General features: G+C 42.4%; 1 protein-coding gene and 1 pseudogene across 1 annotated transcript; both read left to right on the top strand.

Moving 5' to 3' along the window:
- The first annotated feature begins 10841 nt into the window (after positions 1–10841).
- On the top strand, positions 10842–12113 carry LOC130135052 (acetyl-CoA-benzylalcohol acetyltransferase-like). Its single transcript, XM_056303293.1, has one exon. The coding sequence runs from the start codon at positions 10842–10844 to the stop codon at positions 12111–12113; it is 1272 nt and encodes a 423-aa protein (XP_056159268.1).
- Positions 12114–20649: 8536 nt separating this feature from the next.
- Positions 20650–22391, top strand: LOC115669009 (acetyl-CoA-benzylalcohol acetyltransferase-like; annotated as a pseudogene).
- Positions 22392–23345: the final 954 nt, after the last annotated feature.

The raw sequence follows: 23345 nt of genomic DNA, 5'->3' as shown, positions 1-23345 counted from the left end.
TTTAATCCGGTGTGGAGATGATTATTGGTGGTTCACGAAATGATCCTTCAAGGCGTGGATGTACACGAGCAAGAATCAGTCTTCAAATGGTGCCCCCGAGTAAAAGGTTGTAAACGTTCCAAGTTAAATTCGATTTATTTAAAGAATGACTTGTTCCTCCCCTTGTGCAGAATTTGTGAGGACAAAAAGAGTTGATGTACAGCAAATTTCCGGGAATCGACAGGATTGCATGAGGAGGACGACTTAGTCCATAACTGTGCCGCCCCAAAAAGAAAAGGGTGTATATCGTTCCCAAATTAGTCCAACTGAAAATGGAAATGACTTGTGCCATCTCTCGTTTTGCAGATGAAATAATGTGTTTGACCATGGCGACAACAACTTCTTCCAAGAAAGCATGATGAGGCAATACACATTGAAGGGGAGTGTATCTGATCATAGGAGCAACGCCTCCTGTCAACAAATCGTGACAAAACCATCCAATTTAGCACAAAAGGATGTATTGTTCCTAAATTAAGTTCAATTGAGAATGGAGATAACATGTTCCATTTCCTTTTTGCAGGGTGATAAACAGGGCAGGTCACTGAAAGGGTGGTAACCCTCACCCATGATGCATGATAAAGCGGAGTCATTCTATTCAACACAAAAAGGGTGTATCGTTCCTAAATTAGTCCAATTCAATTTTGGGATCGAACTAACATGTCTCATCTCTCATAGACAAAGGCTCACATTGACCGCGGAGGCGACGCCTCCTACCAAGGAAACATGCAATAGATGGGGCAAAGCATCCAAGGGACAATGCCATCAAATATCGAAACAATGCAAAAAAGTCAAGGTGAAGAAAGCGGATGAAGGGAGTTGCCAAACATATAAGGAAGCAAATTCAAATGAAAGGAGTTGTCAAACACTCAATAATGCGAATTCAAATGAAGGGAAACATCAAAGATATGAAGGACAAATGCATACGAGGGATAATGTTGTATTGTTCCCAATATTTCAATCCTTAAAGGGTCTTTAACTAACACATTCCTTCTTATTCTTTACAGGGTTACCAGGTCATTGTACCACAGGTAAGTATCCTTCTTCCTAAAATCAAAGGGAAGTCAAATGGAGAATTTTCATCGCATAAAAAATCTTTGATATTTTTTAGAAACAACAAGCGCTGAAGTGGGAATTAAAAGAGCAAATTTGCGCAAAAGTTTGGAATGTCGTTTCATCCAAAAATTGCCTTTATGCTTGACAAATCATTCATTTTGAATCAAAATTCCCTGTGGAGATTGATCAATTCATGATGATCTCAACGAAATGAAAGGGAGATGTTAATTATGCCAAGTGAGAAACACTTAAGATGAGGAAAGGTAAACCATTCCTAAACACGTCCTGTAAACACTTTGAGAAGAGCGAAAAAGAGAAACTCGTGTTGTTTAAGGATGAGAGATTCATTCGCGAATAGTATACAGATCGAAATGAAAAGAGACATTTCCTTCTTATATCCTATACACTACAGGTGATCATAGTTAAGCCCCCTTGAGCCTTCACATGTGAAGAATTTCTACAAAATACCCCTGTCAAGAACCACCCCATAATGGGGCAAATTTAGATGTTTTGGTTGACATTCCTTAGAGGAAAAGATGATAAATATTTCTTTGCTCTCACTCGCATCAATCTTTTTGTGGTAACTTCAAGTGAGTCCTTATGGAAGCTTGAAACATCCCGAAATGAAAAACATCATTCATTTCTCTACCCAAACACTCATACCTTTTGTTCAGCCGAGTTGAGTTTGAATATCCATTTCTAAAGCCCGAGTGGTGATTGATTTCCCACATTGGGGCAAGGCACATAATTTACCAAAGCAATTGGTGTTTGTGTGACAATGTGTGGAAAAATCTCGAAAGTTCTAGGAGCTCAAAAGAGTCAAAAGACCAAAAGTCAAGTGAAAACTAGGGGGCATAAAAAAGCAGTGTGCCTTGTAAAAGCAAGGCCAATGCCCATTCAAAAAAAAAGAAGCATCGAGAGAAGAATTCTTTCGTGAAAAAAAAAAAGATGTCAAAAGAAAAATACTGGCAAAAAAAGAAAAATCATTGCAAAGGCAAAAACCGTTAGAAAAAGAGCAAAGCTCTTATGTTGAAATGATTAGCTGATGGACTCTCGAGACGGGTCAAGGAGTCATGCGCCTTTTGAAAAGACTAGATGATGTGATAATGATGCCACGATAATCATCAGCTCTTAAATCTCTTTTGAAAAACTTGAGCCTTTTGAGCCTTTCACCAAGCCAATGTTACAACCCTTTCCAAAGCCTCTTCTGATTGGGATGGTTCAAGCAAAAATTTGGACTTCCAAAGAAGCTACCGCTTGAAGAAGTGGGGGCGAGGTTATTTTATCTCATCTTAAGGTTTCTTAACTTGTAAACCTAGCAAAGATGCTGATCAATAATTATTTCATTTCTTGGTTGATAATGCTTATCCATTGTTGAAACCATGACCAAACCCACATTACGGTCCTTAAAAGACCTCTTGGATTGCTCAGTGCGTACTTATTGCGAATGATTCTCGAAACCTTCGACACTGGTAATGTGAGGTATATGGAGAGATCATGTCTATTTTCCACATTAATGGGTGGAATCAAACTGCCTTCTTGAGAGCATGTGAGGAGTCCTTTCTGACTAAGAAGTTCCCATTTGGCATACTTAACGAGCCCTTTTCATGAGCCAAGATCATTTTGACAAAAAATTTGTCTCTCGAGGGAATTTGAGAATTGATGATATTTTCCAAACCTGATGGCAATTATATGATATTGAATGATGCCGAATGTTTGCTAGACAATTGAAATCAGCTTGAATTGCTCATATAATCAACACTTCCTCAGTGATGATTTTCTTTTGATAGTGTCTTTCATGACATTCGAATGATAATGATCTCGCTTGGTATGCTTTCCTTACCAAGACGCCTGTTATAACGTATTCCGTTAGATGTGCAGTGGCCATTTCGGAATCTTTTTGCTTGATATATTTATAGCTTCAGAATTGTACGGTGAGCTTTTGCAGCCCGGAGCACCCCTTCGACCTGGTGAGCTTTCGCAGCCCAGAGCCTTTTTCCTTGCACGGTGAGCTTTTGCAGCCCGGAGCACCCCTTCGACCTGGCAAGCTTTTGCAGGCCCAGAGTCTTTTCTTTTTCCTTGCACGGTGAGCTTTTGTAGCCCGGAGCACCCCTTCGACCTGGCGAGCTTTCGTAGCCCAGAGTCTTGTTCCTTGCCCGATGAGATTTCGCAGCTCGAAGCACCCCTTCGACTTGGCGAGCTTTCGCAGCCCAGAGTCTTGTTCCTTGCCCGGTGAACTTTCGCAGCCTGGAGTACCCCTTTGACCTGACGAGCTTTCGCAGCCTAGAGCCTTGTTCCTTGTACGATGAGCTTTTGCAGCCCGGAGCACCCCTTCAACCTGGCGAGCTTTCGTAGCCCAGAGTCTTTTTCCTTGCATGCCCAGAGCCTTTTTCCTAGCACGGTGAGCTTTTACAGCCCGGAGCACCCCTTCGACCTGGCAAGCTTTTGCAGGCCCAGAGTCTTTTCTTTTTCCTTGCACGGTGAGCTTTTGTAGCCCGGAGCACCCCTTCGACCTGGCGAGCTTTCGCAGCCCAGAGTCTTGTTCCTTGCCCGGTGAGCTTTTGCAGCCTGGAGTACCCTTTCGACCTGGCGAGCTTTCGCAGCCCAGAGTCTTATTCCTTGCCCGATGAGTTTTCGCAGCCCGGAGCACCCCTTTGACTTGGTGAGCTTTCGCAGCCCAGAGTCTTATTCCTTGCCCGGTGAGCTTTCGCAGCCCGGAGCACCCCTTCAACCTGACGAGCTTTCGCAGCCCAGAGCCTTGTTCCTTGCACGGTGAGCTTTTGCAGCCCGGAGCACCCCTTCTACCTGGCGAGCTTTCGTAGCCTAGAGTCTTTTTCCATGCATGCCCAGAGCCTTTTTCCTTGCACAGTGAGCTTTTGCAGCCCGGAGCACCCCTTTGACCTGGCAAGCTTTTGCAGGCCCAGAGTCTTTTCTTTTTCCTTGTACGGTGAGCTTTTGTAGCCCGGAGTACCCCTTCGACCTGGCGAGCTTTCGCAGCCCAGAGTCTTATTTCTTGCCCGGTGAGCTTTCGCAGTCCGGAGTACCCCTTCGACCTAACAAGCTTTCACAGCCCAGAGTCTTGTTCCTTGCCTGGTGAGCTTTCGCAGCCCGGAGCACCCTTTCGACCTGGCGAGCTTTCGCAACCCAGAATCTTGTTCCTTGCACAGTTAGCTTTTGCAGCCCGGAGCATCCCTTCAACCTAGCGAGCTTTTGTAGCCCAGAGTCTTTTTCCTTGCATGCCCAGAGCCTTTTTCCTTACACAAATAGCTTTTGCAACCCAAAGCACTCCTTCGACCTGGCGTGCTTTCACAGCCCAGAGTCTTGTTTCTTGCACGGTGAGCTTTTGTAGCCCGGAGCACCCCTTCAACCTGGCGAGTTTTCGCAACCCAGGGTCTTTTTCCTTGCATGGCGAGCTTTCGCAGCCCAGAGTCTTTTTCCTTGCATGCTCAAAGCCTTTTTCCTTGCACGGTGAGTTTTTGCAACCCGAAGCACTCCTTTGACCTAGCGAGCTTTCGCAGCCTAGAGTCTTGTTCCTTGCACGGTGAGCTTTTGCAGCCCGGAGCGCCCCTTCGACCTGGCGAGCTTTCATAGCCCAGAGTCTTTTTCCTTGCATGGCGAGCTTTCGCAGCCCGGAGCGCTTTATCGACCTGGCGAGCTTTTGCAGCCCAGAATTTCTTTCTTTACATGGTGAGACTTCATTTAGCCAAAAGCCCGTTCTTACACGGTATGGCAGGTATCAAAAAAAAAAAATCCAAGTCAAATCATATCGCATGCATCTTCCCATGCCCTCCATGAACAAAATTTAAGTGTCTCTTATCTTTGAAAGGAACCTCTTCGAGCCCCCTTTCAAAGAGGGGCAGCTGTCGACACTTAAATTTTGCCTAATCATTTAGGGTTTAATTGCTTAGAAATTAGGGTTTAATTTTTAACCCCAAATCCAAAATATTTTCATCAAAATTGCATGGCATTTATACATTAGGTGCATTTGCATTAATAGGGTCTATTAGAACATATAAAAAAAAAAGGGTTTCCGGGCCAAGTCAGTCGGCTCAACCTTCTTATTTTCTTTTTATCTTTGTGCGGCCCATTCTTCATTTTCTTTTTCTTATTTTCCCACGCGGGCCGACCCCTTTTCCCCTTGGCCCGGCCTGTGACTATTCATCTTCTCTCCCCCAATGTCGACGGTACGGGGGAGAGATCAGACCGAATAGGGAGTAGAGGGAGTAGAAGCCAGAGAGGCGCGGGGCATGCCGGCGTGATCCTCGGGTCGAGATCAGGCCGGCCACAATAGGCTGGCGGTGGTAGGGACCATGCGCGCCTGCCTGCTAGCTAGCCTTAAATCAGAGAGAGAACCGGGAGGGGGAGGGGGACCAGAAGGATAGAGAGTGAAACAGCGAGAGAGAGTTCGGACGGAGATTGAGACCGAGTGTAAGCGAAGGGCAAGGCGCCGGGGCTCGGTCGGTCGCGACAAGCGAGGCGGCCGCTCGGGTGAGCACATGGTCGCGAGCTGGTGAGGCTTTGCGGCCAAGTCGGTGCAGGGATCGGCGTTCGGGCTGACCGTGGGAGTCGCAGGCAGGTGAGGTGTTGGGCGAGGGCGAAGCCGAGAGGCCCGGCTGAGCAACCTAGAGCACCGTTGGGGGTGCCCTCGGCCGGGCCGAGACGAGTAGCATCTCTCTCTCTCTCTTCGATTGTCTCCATCGAAGTCGAGACGAGCGGCAGGGAAGCGTCGGAGCTCGGTCGGCATAGGTACGGTCGCCGGTTCAAGGTTGTCCGCGACACAGGTTGAAGGGCCGACATCCAAGCTGGCCACAGTAGGCGCGAGGCGTAGCAGCATCGGAGGGGTCGGCATTTGAGCCCACCATGGCAGGTGCGGTGACGGCAAGCTCGCGCGAGTCAGGTCGGCGGCGGTCGGTTCGGGTTCAGTCGCCAGTTACCGCAGTTGCGACGCGAAAAGAGGCAGCTCGGCATTAGAGGCGAGTAGCCGCGGTAGGCGTGGCGTAGACACGGTGAAGGCAGCGGCAGCAGGCGCGGCAGGTCGCGAGAGCTAGGTCGTCCAGACGAGTCGGGTCGACGGCTGCGAACCGGGTTGAGCATTCGGGTCGCGGGCGTTAGGGTTTCAAGCAATTCGGGTCGGCGGCCGGTGACCGGGTCGAGTGCACGGGTCGCAATCGGGTAGGGTTTGGTATTTGGGCCAGCTTTAAGCCTATTAGGTTTTATTTAGTTTTGGGCCTTTTAGTAGAGCCTGGGATAGGTCTTTTAGGTTTTCGGCCTTTCGTGGGTGGGCCGAATTTGGGAATTGGGCTAAATTGTTAGTTAGTTTTTTTTTTCCTAGTGGGCTTGGGTGTTTTTTTTTTAATTTGAATTATGGGTTTATTTCGAATTGGGCCCTCATGGAGCCCACCTCATGGTGGACCCGGATCGGCGCGCCCGGGTCGGCTTCGACAAGGGTCGGATGTGGAGATCCGACCCAGGTTCGTTTTATATTATTTTAATATTATATTATTATTTTAACATTTAAAAAATTTAGAAAAAAAATTAAAATTAAAAAAATTAAAAAATTTCGAAAAATCAAAAAATATTATTTGGACTTTGGAATTGGTTTTTCTTGCCCTATTGTGTGATTAGTGTCATGTTTGATTGCACGTTGCTTGGTTCACACACTTCGAATTGCTCGTTTGATTTAACCTCGCACGTAGTTTATTGGGCATATTAGGTTCTTGAGTTGATTATTGCTTACCCTAGTTCGGTTAGGAATCGAATTTTGAGACTCCCAATTAGTGTGAACACATTAGGCGGTAATTGAATAAGGTTAGGTACCGAAAGGGCACTAGTTGGTCAATTAGTGTAATCATGTCCCCGTACCCATTGAATCTCTGGTTCATAGAAGTGAAGCATTTCTCCCATGCTTTACTTGGGTGTCTAATCGACCCACCAAAAACTGATTAGTGGCGACTCCTAGATTTGCATGTTAATAATTTAAACCTAAGTCGCGAATTGGTATGGGTTTGGGAGAGCTTGAGCTAGGTTTAACTTAGTAATCCATTAGCCAAACCCCTTAGGCGGCGAGCGCCGGTTCGGGGAGGTCGCGACAATCATGATCTTATAATTGTCATCGTGTTTCTATTCTTGATATTTGTTATTAGGAGGCAAGTGTGAATTGTGTTAGAAAATTTCCACATCGGATAATTTGTGTGGTGTAAAACTGTTAATATATCTTAGTTGTCTCATAACTCATTGGTTTAAGCTTTTGAGTAAATGTGTGTCTAACCGGATATGTTGAGGGGTTTGGACTTGGATTTTCTCTTGGCGATCTCCCCATGCAAAAGGTATCAGGCTTCTGTCCCACGCTCCCAACATTTGTTGAGTTTGTCTTGAATTATGTTTCGGGTATTTGACCCAAATTGAGTTTTGATAACCGAACTCGTGGTATGGAGTAATATAAATATTATTTTTTCTTAAGTTATTAGGTTTTACAAAAAGGAGAGACATAAAGAGTTTTAGGTTTTCTCGAGTTACCTTTTGTAATCCTTGAATTTCCATAATAGATTTGGTTTCTTCTCTCCCCATGGTTTTCCCCACTAGGGTTTTCCATGTATATTTGTGTTTGTGGTTTTTTCTTTTCACTTTTAATTTCATTGTAGTTTCCACATAAGTCATAATAGTATTTAAGTTGATAGACTATAGGGAATAGGTGATGTTCAAACCTAAGGCATGCCAAAAGCGGGAAATCTAAACACCATCACCTTATGTGGAACCGGGCATTCACAAAGGGGGTTGTAGTGACCAGGCCCCGGTGATTGTTGTACACAAGTGGCGTTATAAATATGCCAGGTTTCACGCAAGGTGAGACCTTCTACGCCTCCTCTTTTGGCGTGCATTAGGTTTCTTTATACAATACCTTGTTCCATTACACTTATTACTAAAACATGAGTCGGAAAGAGTCTTAGGTTTTTTCGAGCCACCTTTTGTGATTCTTGAATTTCAATAGTGGATTTGGCTTCTCCTCTCTATTTGGTTTTTCCACAAGGATTTTCCATGTAAATCTATGTGTTTTTTATTTTTTTTTATTTTTTCAGTTTTAATTTCGTTGTAGTTTCCGTATAAGTCATAATAGTATCTAAGCTTCAGGCTTGAGGGAATAGGTGATGTGTGGAGACCTAAGGCATGCCAAAAGTGGGAATTCTAAACGCCGTCACCTTTCATAGAACCAGGCATTCACAAAGGGGGTTGCAGTGACCAGACCCCGATGATTGTTGTACACAAGTGGTGTTATACATATGCCTGGTTTCACGGAAGGTGAGACGTTCTACACCTCTTTTGGCATGCATTAGGTTTCTCTATACAATACCTCTTTCCATTAAGCTTATTACTAAAATTGGAGAGCATTCAAAAATTTCTTATGATTGTTTTTTCTTAAGTTATTAGGTTTTAAAAAAAGGAGAGAAAGAAAGACTCTTAAGTTTTTTCAAGTCACCTTTTGTAATCCTTGAATTTCCATAGTGGATTTGGCTTCTCTTCTCCCCATGATTTTTCCAACAGGGATTTTCTATGTAAATCTGTGTGATTTTTTATTTATTATTCTCAGTTTTAATTTCGTTCTAATTTCCACATAAGTCATAATAGTATCTCAGCTTACATGCTTGAGAGAATAGGTGATGTGCAGAGACCTAAGGCATGCCAAAAGCGGGAAATCTAAACACTATCACCTTCCGCGGATACGGGCATTCACCAAGGGGGTCACATTGACCAGGCCCCGATGATTGTTGTGCACAAGTGGTGTTATATATATGCCTGGTTTCGCAAAAGGTGAGACCTACACCTCCTCTTCTGGCATGCATTAGATTCTTTATACAATACCTCTTTCTATTAAGCTTATTACTAAAACAGGAGAGAATTCAAAATTTTCTTCTGGTGCTATAATCATATAAAACCCAACATCATCAAATAATGCAAAAAGAAGACTAGAACAGCATGAAACCCGTGGAAAGGAACAGTACTATGATGGAGATTGTACATGGAAGTACTTTTTCTGTGGGGTCACCATCACATGGGTGAAACCCTTTCCACGCAGTCTTCACCATAAAAGGTGCTTTCATGCAAACTGACGAACATATTCTCGGAGTCTTTGTGATTGCTAATGCATAATTATTAATTTATGCAAGCTGTATCCCATTTAGCAGGGGCGAACACGGTTTCAGAATAAAATCGAAAACAAAAGAACTGGACCGGTCGGTCCGATTCCCAATTCTAAGGAGGGAGATTCCGGTTCCCGGTCCTATTTTTTAAGGAATCGCCGGTCCCCGGTTCGGTTCCCGATTCCTATAGGTACTGGAATAGAAATCGGAATTGCAACCGGGTACCATAATTGTAAAATTCCTAATTTTCTTCTCACTTTTTTGTCCTTGTGGTTTGTCCAATAACTAGTCTTTTGTTTTGTTTAACTAAAAATGAAATAAGAAAAAAAAAGAACCTGTTAGAACCTGAAACCGACCCTGGAACCTGTGACAGGGTAGGTTCCAGGTTCCATGTTTCGATGGGTAGGTTCCAGGTTCCAAAAAATGAGGAACCTATACCCGATGGTAGGTTTTAGGTTCCAGGCGAAACCTGTAACGAATTGGGAACCACTTGCCCCTACCATTTAGGTAGGAAAATGATACTTCTGTGAATCCAAATGCATTAACATGATCTACAATCATGTTTTAAATTATTCATCGTGATCTTTGAATTTTAGTCCAATGTGCAATGTCGTTCATAAACTTTTAATTTATTCAATTTGGTCTCTGAACTTTTGGTACATATTCAATTTAGTCACTGGATTATATGAAAATATTAAATGTTGTCCTTCTATTAATTTAAGTTAATGGAATTTGCTGATTTGACTTCCAGTTCGGTATGTCAATAAAAAATAAACATTACATACGAATTATTCACATGAGATATTCAACTCGAATTAGAATATAATAATCCTTTTAATTTGTTTAAATTAAAAAGTGATTATCCACGTTATTTGATGATATGGATTATTATATCCTAATTTTAGTTAAATCTCTTTCGTGGATAATCTACATGTAACGTTATTTTTTTGTCCACCCTTCAAACTGACCGAATTGGAAGTCAAATCAACAAATTTTATTATCTTGAATTAATGGAAGGATAACATTGGATATTTCCATATAGTCTAGAGACTAGTATGAATATTTATCAAAAGTTTAGGGATTATATCGAACAAATTAAGGGTTCAGGGACGACATTATACATTAGACTAAAGTTCAAGGACCACGTTGAACAAATTATAAGTTTAGAAATAATATTGCATATTATGCCAAAATTTAGGGACTACATGTGTAATTATCTCATGGTATTATTAGTTTGATAGAGAATGAAAACAAGTAATGGAGCAAAGGAGGACCGGTAGCAACTTAATGGATTCTGCATTACGAGGGCTTGTACATTGGATGCTTTTTTCTGGTTTTTACTGTCACACACTCAACAGCATAAGGCGGCCAATTAACCTGCAATTACAAGAAAATCTCTGCAAGAGCTTACGTGGTGGCTCTTTTTTTTTTTTTCGTCAAAACCTTTTACAGCCGCCCACAGACTAGATTTTTGTTGGATTATCTAGGAGTTCTCTTATAAATAAATGGTTGTTGAGCAAATATTATCTATATAACCAATCTTCACCCACCAGGTTTGAGTGCACCGATTCCCATTTGTTGGGGAATCTTGGAGTGACCGGAAGAGATTCAAGTATGAAGATCGAAGTGCAAAGCAAGAAACTGATCAAGCCATCGGCTCCGACGCCGAACCACTGTCGAAAGCTAAACATTTCATGCGTTGATGAGCTTGTGCAGCCACTGTACGCCGGTTTCCTTTTCTACTACCGGGCTGATGGCGAAAACCATGAAGAGGATATTTTCCAAAGGCTTCGCCTTTTGGAGGAGTCGCTTTCGGAAACTCTAGCGATCTTCTACCCTCTAGCCGGTCGGTACGTTGAGGAAGGGCTCTTTATTGACTGTAACGACCAAGGAGTAGAATTTGTGCACGCCAAAGTGAATGGCCAGCTCGATCAGCTCCTCCAGGGAGAATTTGACACAGACCTGCTTGGCCATTTGTCCAAGTTCCGAATGGGACCAGCCAGCAATCCCCTAGTCATGATTCAAGCAAACGTGTTCGAGTGTGGGGGACTCGTGATCAGCCTGCGCTCTTGTCACAAGTTAGGCGACATGTGCACCATGGCGACATTCATGAACTCATGGGCTACCGCGTGCAGGAGCGGAATCCACGAAGTAGCCTCGCCGTATTTCGAGCTGTCCTCTCTATTCCCAGTGAAGGGGTCGGGGGTAACTCTTATGCCTCCACTTCTTGCTGGAGTAAAACTCACGATGAATCGGTTCTTATTCAGTGGCGCGGCCCTATCGAGATTAAAACTAGCTGGGCCTAAAAATGTGCGGATATCGAGAGTGGAGGTCGTGTCCGCACTGTTATGTAAGGAATTTGTAACTTTGGATCGAGCTAAACACAGGCGCCTGAGGCCCCTTGTCATTTGCCAGAGTATGAACTTGCGTGGGAGAGTTAATCTACCAATACCAACAAATGTGTTCGGTAACTTCATCACCAAGGTCACCGCCCGACACACGATGCATCAGAGCAGCCTGGATTTCGAAGTGTTTGTGAAGATGATCCACGATATGTTCGCGAGCGCCAAGACAAGGTTTGCAGCGATAGCGGACAGAGAGTCGTGCATGGATATGGTGAAGGAATCTGCAAGAGAATACAAGGAAAGGGTTAACAGTGACGAAGATAATGTGGTGGACTTTACAAGCTGGTGTGGTTTCCCATTCTATGACATCGATTTTGGGTGGGGGAAGCCGGACTTGGTGAGCAACGCATGCAATCCTGTCCGTAAGATTTTTCTCATTGATAGTAAATCTGAGGGTGGAATCGATGCATGGATTACAGTAGGCCAGGAGGAGAAGGTTCTTCTTGAGCAAGACCCTGACATTGTTGCTTTCACTTCCTGAAAATTCTATTGGCCGTGGGCGGAGCGGTTGCGTGCACTCCCTTCCATCCAAATCGCGAGATCTGTTGAGATATAATAAAATTGATTTTCGTTGTTGAATTGTCAACATCTCTTGAGATCGATGGTAAACCTCTCCCTAGCGTTGTTCTTTCTCAGAGATCTCAATCACTCGGGAAGCATGTGGTTCATGACTTCCAAGTTATTCGGCTGCAATTACTCTATAAATAGAGTATTATGTGAAGTTTAGGAGCAAGCCACAAGGGCAAAAAGTTGCGGGTGTGTCCTTGTACAAGCTAGTGAGCTTTAAGTGTTTTGTGTGTGGTTTGAGAAACTATATTGTAATAATTGTGTGAGACAATACTTTGTTTGAGTGTTATATTTGTTTCGCAGTTTGGTATAACAAGCACGTCTCCAACGTCCTATTACAAATTCTCATTTTACCATCGCCGCTATGTTTCCGCAACGCAACAAGATCCGGGAGTTATTATTGCCTGCAGGGGGCGTTTACAAGCACCCATTGGTGGTAAAATTTCTCTAAATTTGGCTTCAGGTTCCCAATAAAGGTGGACAGACCCACCAAGCTATACGGATCCTATGTACTTCGATGCAAGCATTGGATGTCTAATAAGAGAATATTTACTTAGTAGGCTTGTTGTAATTTGGACACGATAAATCCAGCGAAATCCCCCTATCAGTCCTCTTAGGCCAGCATCTTGGCTCATCGCTACCGCTGCCGCCCCCGCCGCCTCCAATACTCACTGCCCACCATCTGCACGATCCAAATGATCTCCGAGACATTCCCCACCACGCTCGTTTGCGTCGTGCCACCCAACTACCCGTCTTTCTCTCGCTTCCTCGCTCATTCCCACCCTTGTCCTCTCTGCATCATTCATAGGTCACAGATCCATGGCACTCGTGGTGGGCCTTCATATATGTGGGCTCTCGACCTCCGTATTGGAGGTCCCCGGCTCCACAAAGAGAGAGAGAGAGAGAGAGAGAGAGAGAGAGAGAGAGAGAGAGAGAGAGAGAGAGAGAGAGAGAGAGAGAGAGAGAGTCGCGGCCAAGATCGCCAGAGACGACAGTTGCGGCGGCTGAGACGACTGCCGAACAGCGCGGCAGTGGCACGATAGGCTCTGCAATCGTCAGACCTACATTAGTCAGGGCTGGGGAAGAAGGGAGGGAGAGAGGAAAGAAAAAAAAATGAAAAATGAAAATAAAAAGACGAGAATAAACCTCAACCATTCAATACTCATTATGCCGAGGCGTCACTCGGACGGGATACATTTAAGGTGTTAACCAAGCACAAGAACTGCAGTTTGGACTCCACCCAGAATGCAAGAAATATTTTTGTGGACAATAAAATTATTTATTTATTTTTATTAACGATGTAAGCGATTATTTTTGAAAAAATATTTTTTAAATTATTTATTCAAAATACGCGTTTGCACTCTTACTTTAGCAAACTTGTCTACCTGTTTACTATTTGTTATTTCCCTTTCCTAACCCTCAACGTTCTCTCACTGGCTCGACATCACACCTCTCTATCTTTGCCTCGAGCTCTAACCTTTGTGGCCATGGCCACTAGGTCTAGATCAAGTGACGTCATCGGAAGAAGAGGAGAGGGAGGGGGGAGAAGGTCGACAGCGGTGGCGAACAAATGTGTTGTGGGCGTGAAGGTTAGGATTCACGGGGAGTTGACGAGCTTGGAGATTATAAGAGGGGTAATTTGGTCCTTTTGGGAGTAGGGATTTTATCTACCTGTACCCAACTAATAATTTAAGAAACAAGAAATGGAATTGCTCTTGGTAAAATATGAAGTATGTATTCGGTACATTCTCATAAAATGTAGGGAAAAAGCCACAAAATCTCCGAACTATGTACACGGTAACACATTTACCTTGAACTCTTTTTTGTAATATATAAAACCACAAACTATGTTCAATATGACACATTTATCCTAAAGTTTTTTTTTATGCTATAAAAAATTCCAAACTTGTACCTTTGCGACATGTTTACCGCCAAGGTTTTGTTAGATTATTTTTCAGTCAAAACAACGTCGTTTTTATTTCATTTAAGTTCCGTGGACACCTTGTCAACATGGTTTGCTTTCTGGTAAATTTTTAATGGTTCTCATTAACAAAATTTTGACGGAGGTAAATATGTCACATAGGTATAAATTTGGGATTCTTGGAGTCACAAAAAAAAATTTAGGGTAAATGTGTGGCCATAAATTAGAATTTTTGGTGATTTTTGCACTAGAATGTAAAAGGCAAAGGTGTGTTATGCAAACTGGCGCAGTTTGGAAAGATACACCTGCAAAAGTTATAGATATGGATATAAATAACATATAGGAAAATGTTAGCGCTAGTGAAATATGTACAGTGAAATGATTTGGGTTTTCAAATGTAATAAGCACACGTCTTCCTTCTCTTTTCTTGAGCGGCTCCTTCTGTCCTGGCAGCTCATGTGCATTTTACTCAAGGAACCCTAAGCATCCTTAGCTGTTTGACTACAAAAAAGAAGAAGATGGAAAAGGTATAGCCTTTTTTTTTTTGGGATATGTGCACTAGAAGTCTTAAAACTTGTCACAAAAGTGCAATTGAATCCTAAAACTTTCAAAAAATGCAAACAAGTCCTAAAACTTGTCACGAAAGTGCACTTGAGTCCTAAAACTTTTAAAAAGTGCAAATAAGTCCTAAAACTTGTCACAAAATTGCAAACAAGTCCTAAAAAAAGAAAAGAGAGACAAAAGGAAAGAGAAATTCCGAGTACCTCCTTCTTGTTGTGCTCATCGATGGCAAAACAAGCGAGGCCATTCATCTTAATGCTGTTCTCCTTAATATCTGCATCCTCCCAACCTCCCTGCATCTTCTCCCTTGTTCCTCAGTTCGGAAGCGAATCTCTTCGGAGTCGTGCGGTCTAAAGATATTGTAAGAGAGAAAAGGCCAAATCGAATTGTTTCAAATGGCAAAGCTATTATATGAAGACGATTCGCCGTGGCCTTTGGGTTGCCATTTTATAGATTTTCCACAGTAGCCAATCAAGTTTGCCGATCAACCCTTTTTATTTTTTGATTTTTAATGGAATTTCAAAATCTTTAGCTTCTTACCACAGAAATAAACATCCGTCAAATCGGTTGGACGAGTCTTTCTTATAATTCTTAGGAAGCGGACGGTTGCTTTTGTCTTTGGCTCAAAGCAATTCGATTTCTACAAAGCAATCAGAGTTTTTTCTTTTTATCTGCCCCATCTCTAACTCTCCCCTCTCTCTCTCTGACTTTTGCTCTGTCTTCTTGCAGAGCGTGGGAGTCAAATCTCGCATCTATAATACTAACATCCCTCCCCCCAATCCTTTTACTAGCAAGGCTGCATGCCTATTAGCAAGCAATCGAAGTTGATGATTACAATTTTCCTCCGTGTGAAGTTAATTCCATCTCTTGTCATGCCATCATTTTGTTAAAACAAAAAAAAAAGGCAATCTGAACTTAATCTCTAATACTCGAGCGATAGAGTTGCTTCATAAGATAAGTTTATCTCATGAATCACCGTTGTATCGTTACGGAAAGTGCGAATATGATGGAGCCCGTATCATGGTTAACGCGTATCTAAGTCGTTATTCGATGTGCAAGAAATAAGATTGTTTTTCGTTACTGATGATTCGGTCGATGAAGTGACAATAGGCAGGTCGTCTAAATACAAATAGCACGTTGTTAACCTTAATAGCTCAAAAGTCCCGATTATTTGTCACGTGATCATATTATGAGCGGGCTGATGTATTTAAATTTCTTACCAAATGGCCCTAGGTTAAGAGGAATTTCACATGCTCGTTGGCCTTCACATCACGCGATAGGAGCAAGGATCCGAGACCAACATAAATGGAGACCACATAACTTGGGAAAGGGACGAGGAAGATAAACCGAAACTACACAATCCTAAACTTAAGCTTAATACCTAAAGAAATTGGTTGAGTCAAAGGAGGGACATTGGCCTAAACTTTTCCTCGAATTTAGCCTTGCTAAAAGGACCGTGAACTTCTTGTTAAACGGGATGGAGACATCCCCTAGTTTGTTGCCGGCATTCTACTTTATTTGTCACTGGGCCTGACTTAATTCATGACCGGAACTTTCTTTATTAGCCATTCCTCTAGGGAAAATTATTTAAAAAGTCTTAAACCCATTGTATTGTCGCCAATTCAATCCTAAACTTTTCAATTTAGACAAATTTAGACCTAAATCTTTTGACAATTTGTCAATGTAGTTGTTCAAAAATCACTAACATGGATACCAGTACTGACGTAGATGATTTTTACAATATTTTTTTTAAAAAAATTATGATTTTTTTTAAATATTTTTCCCTTTTTCCCTCTATCAGTCACCAAGCCCTTGAGATGGTTGGTGGAGGTCGCGACGGTTGCAATGCCCTTATTAGCCACTACGAGGGGTTGTAGGCCCTCGCCCAAATCGAGCAAGGGCAGTTGGACGTTGCGCTCGGCGACCTTCGCTGGTCATCATCGAGGCCCTTGCTAATGGTGGAGGAAAATAGGAAAAAAAAAAGGAAAAGAAAAAAAGAAAGAAAAGGAAAAAATGAAAATTTTTAAAAATTACAAATATCGTCAACGTCAGCGCCGGTCATGAGGACTTGATTACACTTTTTCTCAAAGAGTCAAGACTAAATTGGCAAAAGGACACTATAAGTGCCATAAGTTGTGTACGGAGATCATTTTGGTACCATAACTTTTTTTCGGATCACTTTGGTGCCCACTTTTTTGAAAAACGATCACTTTAGTGCCAATGCTTATATGGCCGCCGGAAATCTGACGTGGCTCTTTTTTTATTAATTTCCGAGGCTGACATGGCTTGCTGGAAATCTGACGTGGCTCGCCGGAAATCCGACGTGGCTCTTTTTTTGGCCGGAGTCACTAAAGTGATCTCTTTTCCTCCGACTTGGCACCAAAGTGATCCGAAAAAAAGTTATGGCACCAAAGTGATCTCCGTACACAACTTATGGCACTTATAGTGTCCTTTTGCCAGACTAAATTGATTTAATTGAAAAATTGAAGACTCGATTATACCGTACAATATGATGAATACCGATTGTGCAATTTTCCCAGCAATAATACTAAAGTACCTCGAGAGTTTTGACTTTCGGCTTAATAATTGGCCATTGAAGCGAAGGGAAAGCTTGTTCATTTGGGCCTCATCAAGAGAGTTGTCAATTTTAGCTTAATAATTGGCGACTCTTTGCTTAATTGATCATTGTCTCAGGACGGGTGAAGTGGGAATGTAATGTTTCTCGACAGTAAAAGGAAAGAGGCCAGGCAAGTGAGGGCACCCGATCAATTGTCATACATTTATGAGGGGTGAATTCCCTAAAAATTCAATAACTTTAGGTCAAGTCCTAAATCTGTCCCCAACTTTTTTTTATCTTTGAAAAAATCCCAAACTTTATGTCCAGTTCCAAATCTACCCTAAACTTTTTTTTGTTTCAGAAAAAACCCCAAATTTTAAGTCTAGTCACAAATCTACCTAGAATTTTGTTGTGTAAAAAAAATCTCCAAAACTCAATTTATTTTAAAAAATATACCCTCGTGATCCAGTCCCAACTTGACGTGACACTTCCACGTCGATAACAAATCCACATCAACAAAGTAATGGGGCGATAGGTATAGACCGACGTCGCATTTCCACAGCAATAACAAATCCAACCCAATAAAAATTGTTGAAATTCTCCAAAATAAAACCGTTTTAGGATATAAAAGTTAGGAACGCTAATAAATCCACCCAAAAAAATTAATTAAAAAAAACCTAATTTTTAGATTCAGTCCAAATTTGTTCCGAACTTTTCTTTGTCTAAAAAAAAGCACCATTACTTTGTTGATGTGGATCTATTATTGACATGGAAGTGCTACGTCAAGTTGAGACTGGATCATAGAGAGTATATTTTTAAAAATAAATTGAATTTTGGAGAATTTTTTTATACAAAACAAAATTCGAGGCAGATTTGGGATTATATTTAAAGTTTGGGGTTTTTTCTGAGACAAAAAAAAGTTTGGGGCAGATTTAGGACTGCACCTAAAGTTTGTGATTTTTTTCTGAAATAAAAAAAAGTTCAGAGCAAATTTGAGAATCGATCTAAAATTGAAGATTTTTTAGGAAATTAGGCCCCATTATAAGGATGTTGGAAGAGAAAGTTGTTGCATTAGACGCGGTCTCCGCTCCACCAAGTATTCTAGTTTACTCCGTGTCTCTCACAACAACCCTAATTAAAGCAATCTTACGGATAACTAGATGTTTGTCCAAAAGCGATGGACGAGAGGACGTGGAAATAGACATTGGTGATGGTGACTGATCATGTAAAGGAATAGTAAAATGCAGAAAACAATTTATTTCAAGAAGCGGTACTCGTCACATTCAAGGCCATACCTCAGCTCCCACAACTACCCTCAATTACTCTCTCTTTCTCTCAGTCTCCCACAACTACCCTAATTAAAGCAATTATGAGGATGCTATGCTGGAAGACAAAGTTGTTGCATTAAACGCCGTCTCGGTTCCCCCAAGTATTCTAATTTACTCCGTGTCTCTCACAACTATCCTAATTAAAGCAATCTTACGGATAACTAGTTGTTTGTCCAAAAGCGATGGACGAGAGGACGTAGAGATAGACATTGGTAATGTTGACTGATCATGTAAAGGAATAGTAAAATGCAGAAAACAATTTATTTCAAGAAGCGGTACTCGTCACATTCAAGGCCATACCTCAGCTCCCACAACTACCCTCAATTACTCTCTCTTTCTCTCAGTCTCCCACAACTACCCTAATTAAAGCAATTATGAGGATGCTATGCTGGAAGACAAAGTTGTTGCATTAAACGCCGTCTCGGCTACCCCAAGTATTCTAATTTACTCTGTGTCTCTCACAACTACCCTAATTAAAGCAATCTTACGGATAACTAGTTGTTTGTCCAAAAGCGATGGACGAGAGGACGTGGAGATAGACATTGGTGATGGTGACTGATCATGTAAAGAAACAGTAAAATGCAGAAAACAAAGTGATATTCATTCACTTGGCACAGTTCAATTAGGTTAGTGCATGTTACACACTCCATGGCTGAAGCAGTCAACGTCGCCAAATGTGGCTTTGCCGGAATAGCCAAACCCCTCAGCTTCGGCAATGAACCTCGTATCAAATACATGATCCAAAACATCTGCGTAAGCTTCTGATTCGTGGTACTTCTCTCCATTGCAGATTTTTTAGATAAACGATGCATCAGAATCACTTGTCATGATATTCAAGCTAACACAAATTCCCATGAGCATAAGTGTGATTCTGTGTGATGCAAACATCATCATATGGAGTTCTTTTATTCACTTTTATCTACTACAGAGAAACACACAATTGGAATTTAGCTATTAAAAGGACTCATTCTCATAGGAAACGCCATCATTTACTTCTTTTTTAACTAACGTGGAAACACCTTCAACTTTATTATGGGCCTTTCACTTCGGCTCCTCCTCGAAAACCACAAGCAGGCCTATACATATCTTCAGTCACCCTGAAGTTGAAAGAAGGAGATAATTGGTAAGGCTTCATCAATTTAGGACAATGATTACAACTGTATGAGCAATACTGCTGCTAAACAAACTTAGCTCGCTGAAGCACGACACGATGTTGGGCAAGCGTGATTTTAACATGATCGGAATATAATTGCTCTAACTGACAATATTTGGCTCAATTTCAATGAATCATGTGACGACTATAAATCTGTTTCGTGGATAATCTACATGTAACGTTATTTTTTTGTCCACCCTTCAAACTGACTGAACTGGAAGTTAAATCAACAAATTTTATTATTTTGAATTAATGGAAGGATAACATTAGATATTTTCATATAGTCTAGAGACTAGTATGAACATTTACCAAAAGTTTAGGGATTATATCGAACAAATTAAGGGTTCAGGGACGACGTTATACATTAGATTAAAGTTCAAGGATCACGTTGGACAAATTACAAGTTTAGGAATAATATTGCATATTAGGCCAAAATTTAGGGACTACATGTGTAATTATCTCATGGTATTATTAGTTTGATAGATAATGAAAACAAGTAATGGAGCAAAGGAGGACCAGTAGCAACTTAATGGATTCTGCATTACGAGGGCTTGTACATTGTATGCTTTTTTCTGGTTTTTACTGTCACACACTCAACAGCATAAGGCGGCCAATTAGCCTGCAATTACAAGAAAATCTCTTCAAGAGCTTACGTGGTGGCTCTTTTTCATTTTTTAATCAAAACCTTTTACAGCCGCCCACAGACTAGATTTTTGTTGGATTATCTAAGAGTTTTCTTATAAATAAATTGTAACGATCTAGGTCCCACTCGCAAGATATTGTCCGCTTTGGACACCAAGTCGTCACTGTTTTGTTCCTCCGAAAGCAGCCCATACTACCCCTAGAAAATGCCTCTTGCAAGTTGAGGCTTGAGAAGCGGACAATATCTTGCGAGTGGGATCCAGGTCGTTATATAAATGGTTGTTGAACAAATTTTATCTATATAACCAATCTTCACCCACCAGGTTTGAGTGCACCAATTCCAATTTGTTGGGGAATCTTGGAGTGACCGGAAGAGATTCAAGTATGAAGATCGAAGTGCAAAGCAAGAAACTGATCAAGCCATCAGCTCCGACGCTGAACCACCGTCGAAAGCTAAACATTTCATGCATTGATGAGCTTCTGCATCCACTGTACGCCGGTTTCCTTTCCTACTACCGGCCTGATGGCGAAAACCATGAAGAGGATATTTTCCAAAGGCTTCGCCTTTTGGAGGAGTCGCTTTCGGAAACTCTAGCGATTTTCTACCCTCTAGCTGGTCGGTACGTTGAGGAAGGGCTCTTTATTGACTGTAACGACCAAGGAGTAGAATTTGTGCACGCCAAAGTGAATGGCCAGCTCGATCAGCTCCTCCAGGGAGAATTTGACACAGACCTGCTCGGTCGTTTGTCTGAGTTCCGAATGGGACCAGCAGCAATCCCCTAGTCGTGATTCAAGCGAACATGTTCGAGTGTGGGGGACTTGTGATCAGCCTGCGCTTTTGTCACAAGTTAGGTGACATGTGCACCATGGCGACATTCATGAACTCATGGGCTACCGCGTGTAGGAGTGGAATCCACGAAGTAGCCTCGCCGTATTTCGAGCTGTCGTCTCTATCCCCAGTGAAGGGGTCGGGGGTAACTCTTATGCCTCCACTTCTTGCTGGAGTAAAACTCACCATGAATCGGTTCTTATTTAGTAGAGCGGCCCTATCGAGATTAAAACTAGCTGGGCCTAAAAATGTGCGGATATTGAGAGTGGAGGTCGTGTCCGCACTGTTATGTAAGACATTCGTAACTCTGGATCGAGCTAAACATGGGCGTCTGAGACCCCTTGTCATTTGCCAGAATATGAACTTGCGTGGGAGAGTTAATCTACCAATACAGACAAATGCGTTCGGTAACTTCTACACCAAGGTCAACGCCCGACACACGATGCATCAGAGCAGCCTGGATTTCGAAGCGTTTGTGAAGATGATCCACGATATGTTCATGAGCGCCAAGACAAGGTTCGCGGCGATAGCGGACGGAGAGTCGTGCATGGATATGGTGAAGGAATCTGCAAGAGAATACGAGGAAAGGGTTAACAGTGACGAAGAGAATGTGGTGAACTTTACAAGCTGGTGTGGTTTCCCATTCTATGACATCGATTTTGGGTGGGGGAAGCCGGACTTGGTGAGCAACGCATGCAATCCTGTCCGTCAGATTTTTCTCATTGATAGTAAATCTGAGGGTGGAATCGATGCATGGATTACAGTAGGCCAAGAGGAGAAGGTTCTTCTTGAGCAAGACCCTGACATTGTTGCTTTCACTTCCTGAAAATTCTATTGGCCGTGGGCGGAGCGGTTGCGTGCCCTCCCTTCAATCCAAATCGCGAGATCTGTTGAGATATAATAAAATTGATTTTGGTTGTTGAATTGTCAATATCTCTTGAGACCGATGGTAAACCTCTCCCTAGCGTTGTTCTTTCTCAGAGATCTCAATCACTCGTGAAGCATGTGGTTCATGACTTCCAAGTTAATCGGCTGCAATTACTCTATAAATAGAGTACTATGTGAAGTTTAGGAGCAAGCCACAAGGGCAAAAAGTTGCGGGTGTGTCTTTGTATAAGCTAGTGAGCTTTAAGTGTTTTGTGTGCGGTTTGAGAAACTATATTGTAATAATTGTGTGAGACAATACTTTGTTTGAGTGTTATATTTGTATTGCAATTTGGTGTAACAAGCGTGTCTCCAACATCCTATTACAAATTCTCGTTTTACCATCGCCGCTATGTTTTCGCAACGCAACAAGATCTGGGAGTTATTATTGCCTGCAGGGGGCATTTACGAGCACCCAGTGTTGGTAAAATTTCTCTAAATCCGGCTTCAGGTACCAATAAAGGTGGACAGAACTACTAAGCGATAGGGATCTTATGTACTTCGATGCAAGCACTGGTTGTCTAATAAGAGAATATTTACTTAGTAGGCTTGTTGTAATTTGGACACGAAAAATTAGGAGAAATCCCCCTATCAGTCCTCTTAGTCCAGCATCTTGGCTCGCCGTTGCCTCCAGTACTCACTGCCCACCATCTGCACGATCCAAATGATCTCCGAGACAATCCCCACCACGCTCGTTTGCGTCGTGCCACCCAACTACCCGTCTTTCTCCCTCTACCTCGCTCATTCCCACCCTTGTCCTCTCTGTGTCATTCATAGGTCACAGATCCGTGGCAATCGTGGTGGGCCATCATATATGTGGGCTGTCGACCTCCGTATTGGAGGTCCCCAGCTCCAGAGAGAGAGAGAGAGAGAGAGAGAGTCGCGGCCAAGATCACCAGAGACGACAGCTGCGACAGCCGAGACGATTGCCGAACAGCGCGGTAGTGGCACAATAGGCTCTGCAATTGTCAGACCTACAATAGTCAGGGCTGGGGGAAGAAGGGAGGGAGAGAGGAAAGGAAAAAAAAATGAAAAATGCAAATAAAAAGACGAGAATAAACCTCAACCATGCAATACTCATTATGCCGAGGCGTTACTCTGACGGGATACATTTCAGGTGTTAACCAAGCACATGAACTGCAGTTTGGACTCCACCCAGACTGCAAGAAATATTTTTATGGACAATAAAATTATTTATTTATTTTTATTAACGATGTAAGCGAATATTTTT

The sequence above is a fragment of the Syzygium oleosum genome, unplaced genomic scaffold (assembly GCF_021117445.2).
Source record: "Syzygium oleosum isolate NSW1041296 unplaced genomic scaffold, Sole_v2.1 Sole_v2.27, whole genome shotgun sequence".
NCBI lineage: Eukaryota > Viridiplantae > Streptophyta > Magnoliopsida > Myrtales > Myrtaceae > Syzygium > Syzygium oleosum.
This window is presented reverse-complemented; position numbering and strand designations above follow the sequence as displayed.

Excerpts from the sequence above, each read along its gene's own strand:
- LOC130135052 (XM_056303293.1), top strand. The coding sequence starts at position 10,842 with ATGAAGATCGAAGTGCAAAGCAAGAAACTGATCAAGCCATCGGCTCCG.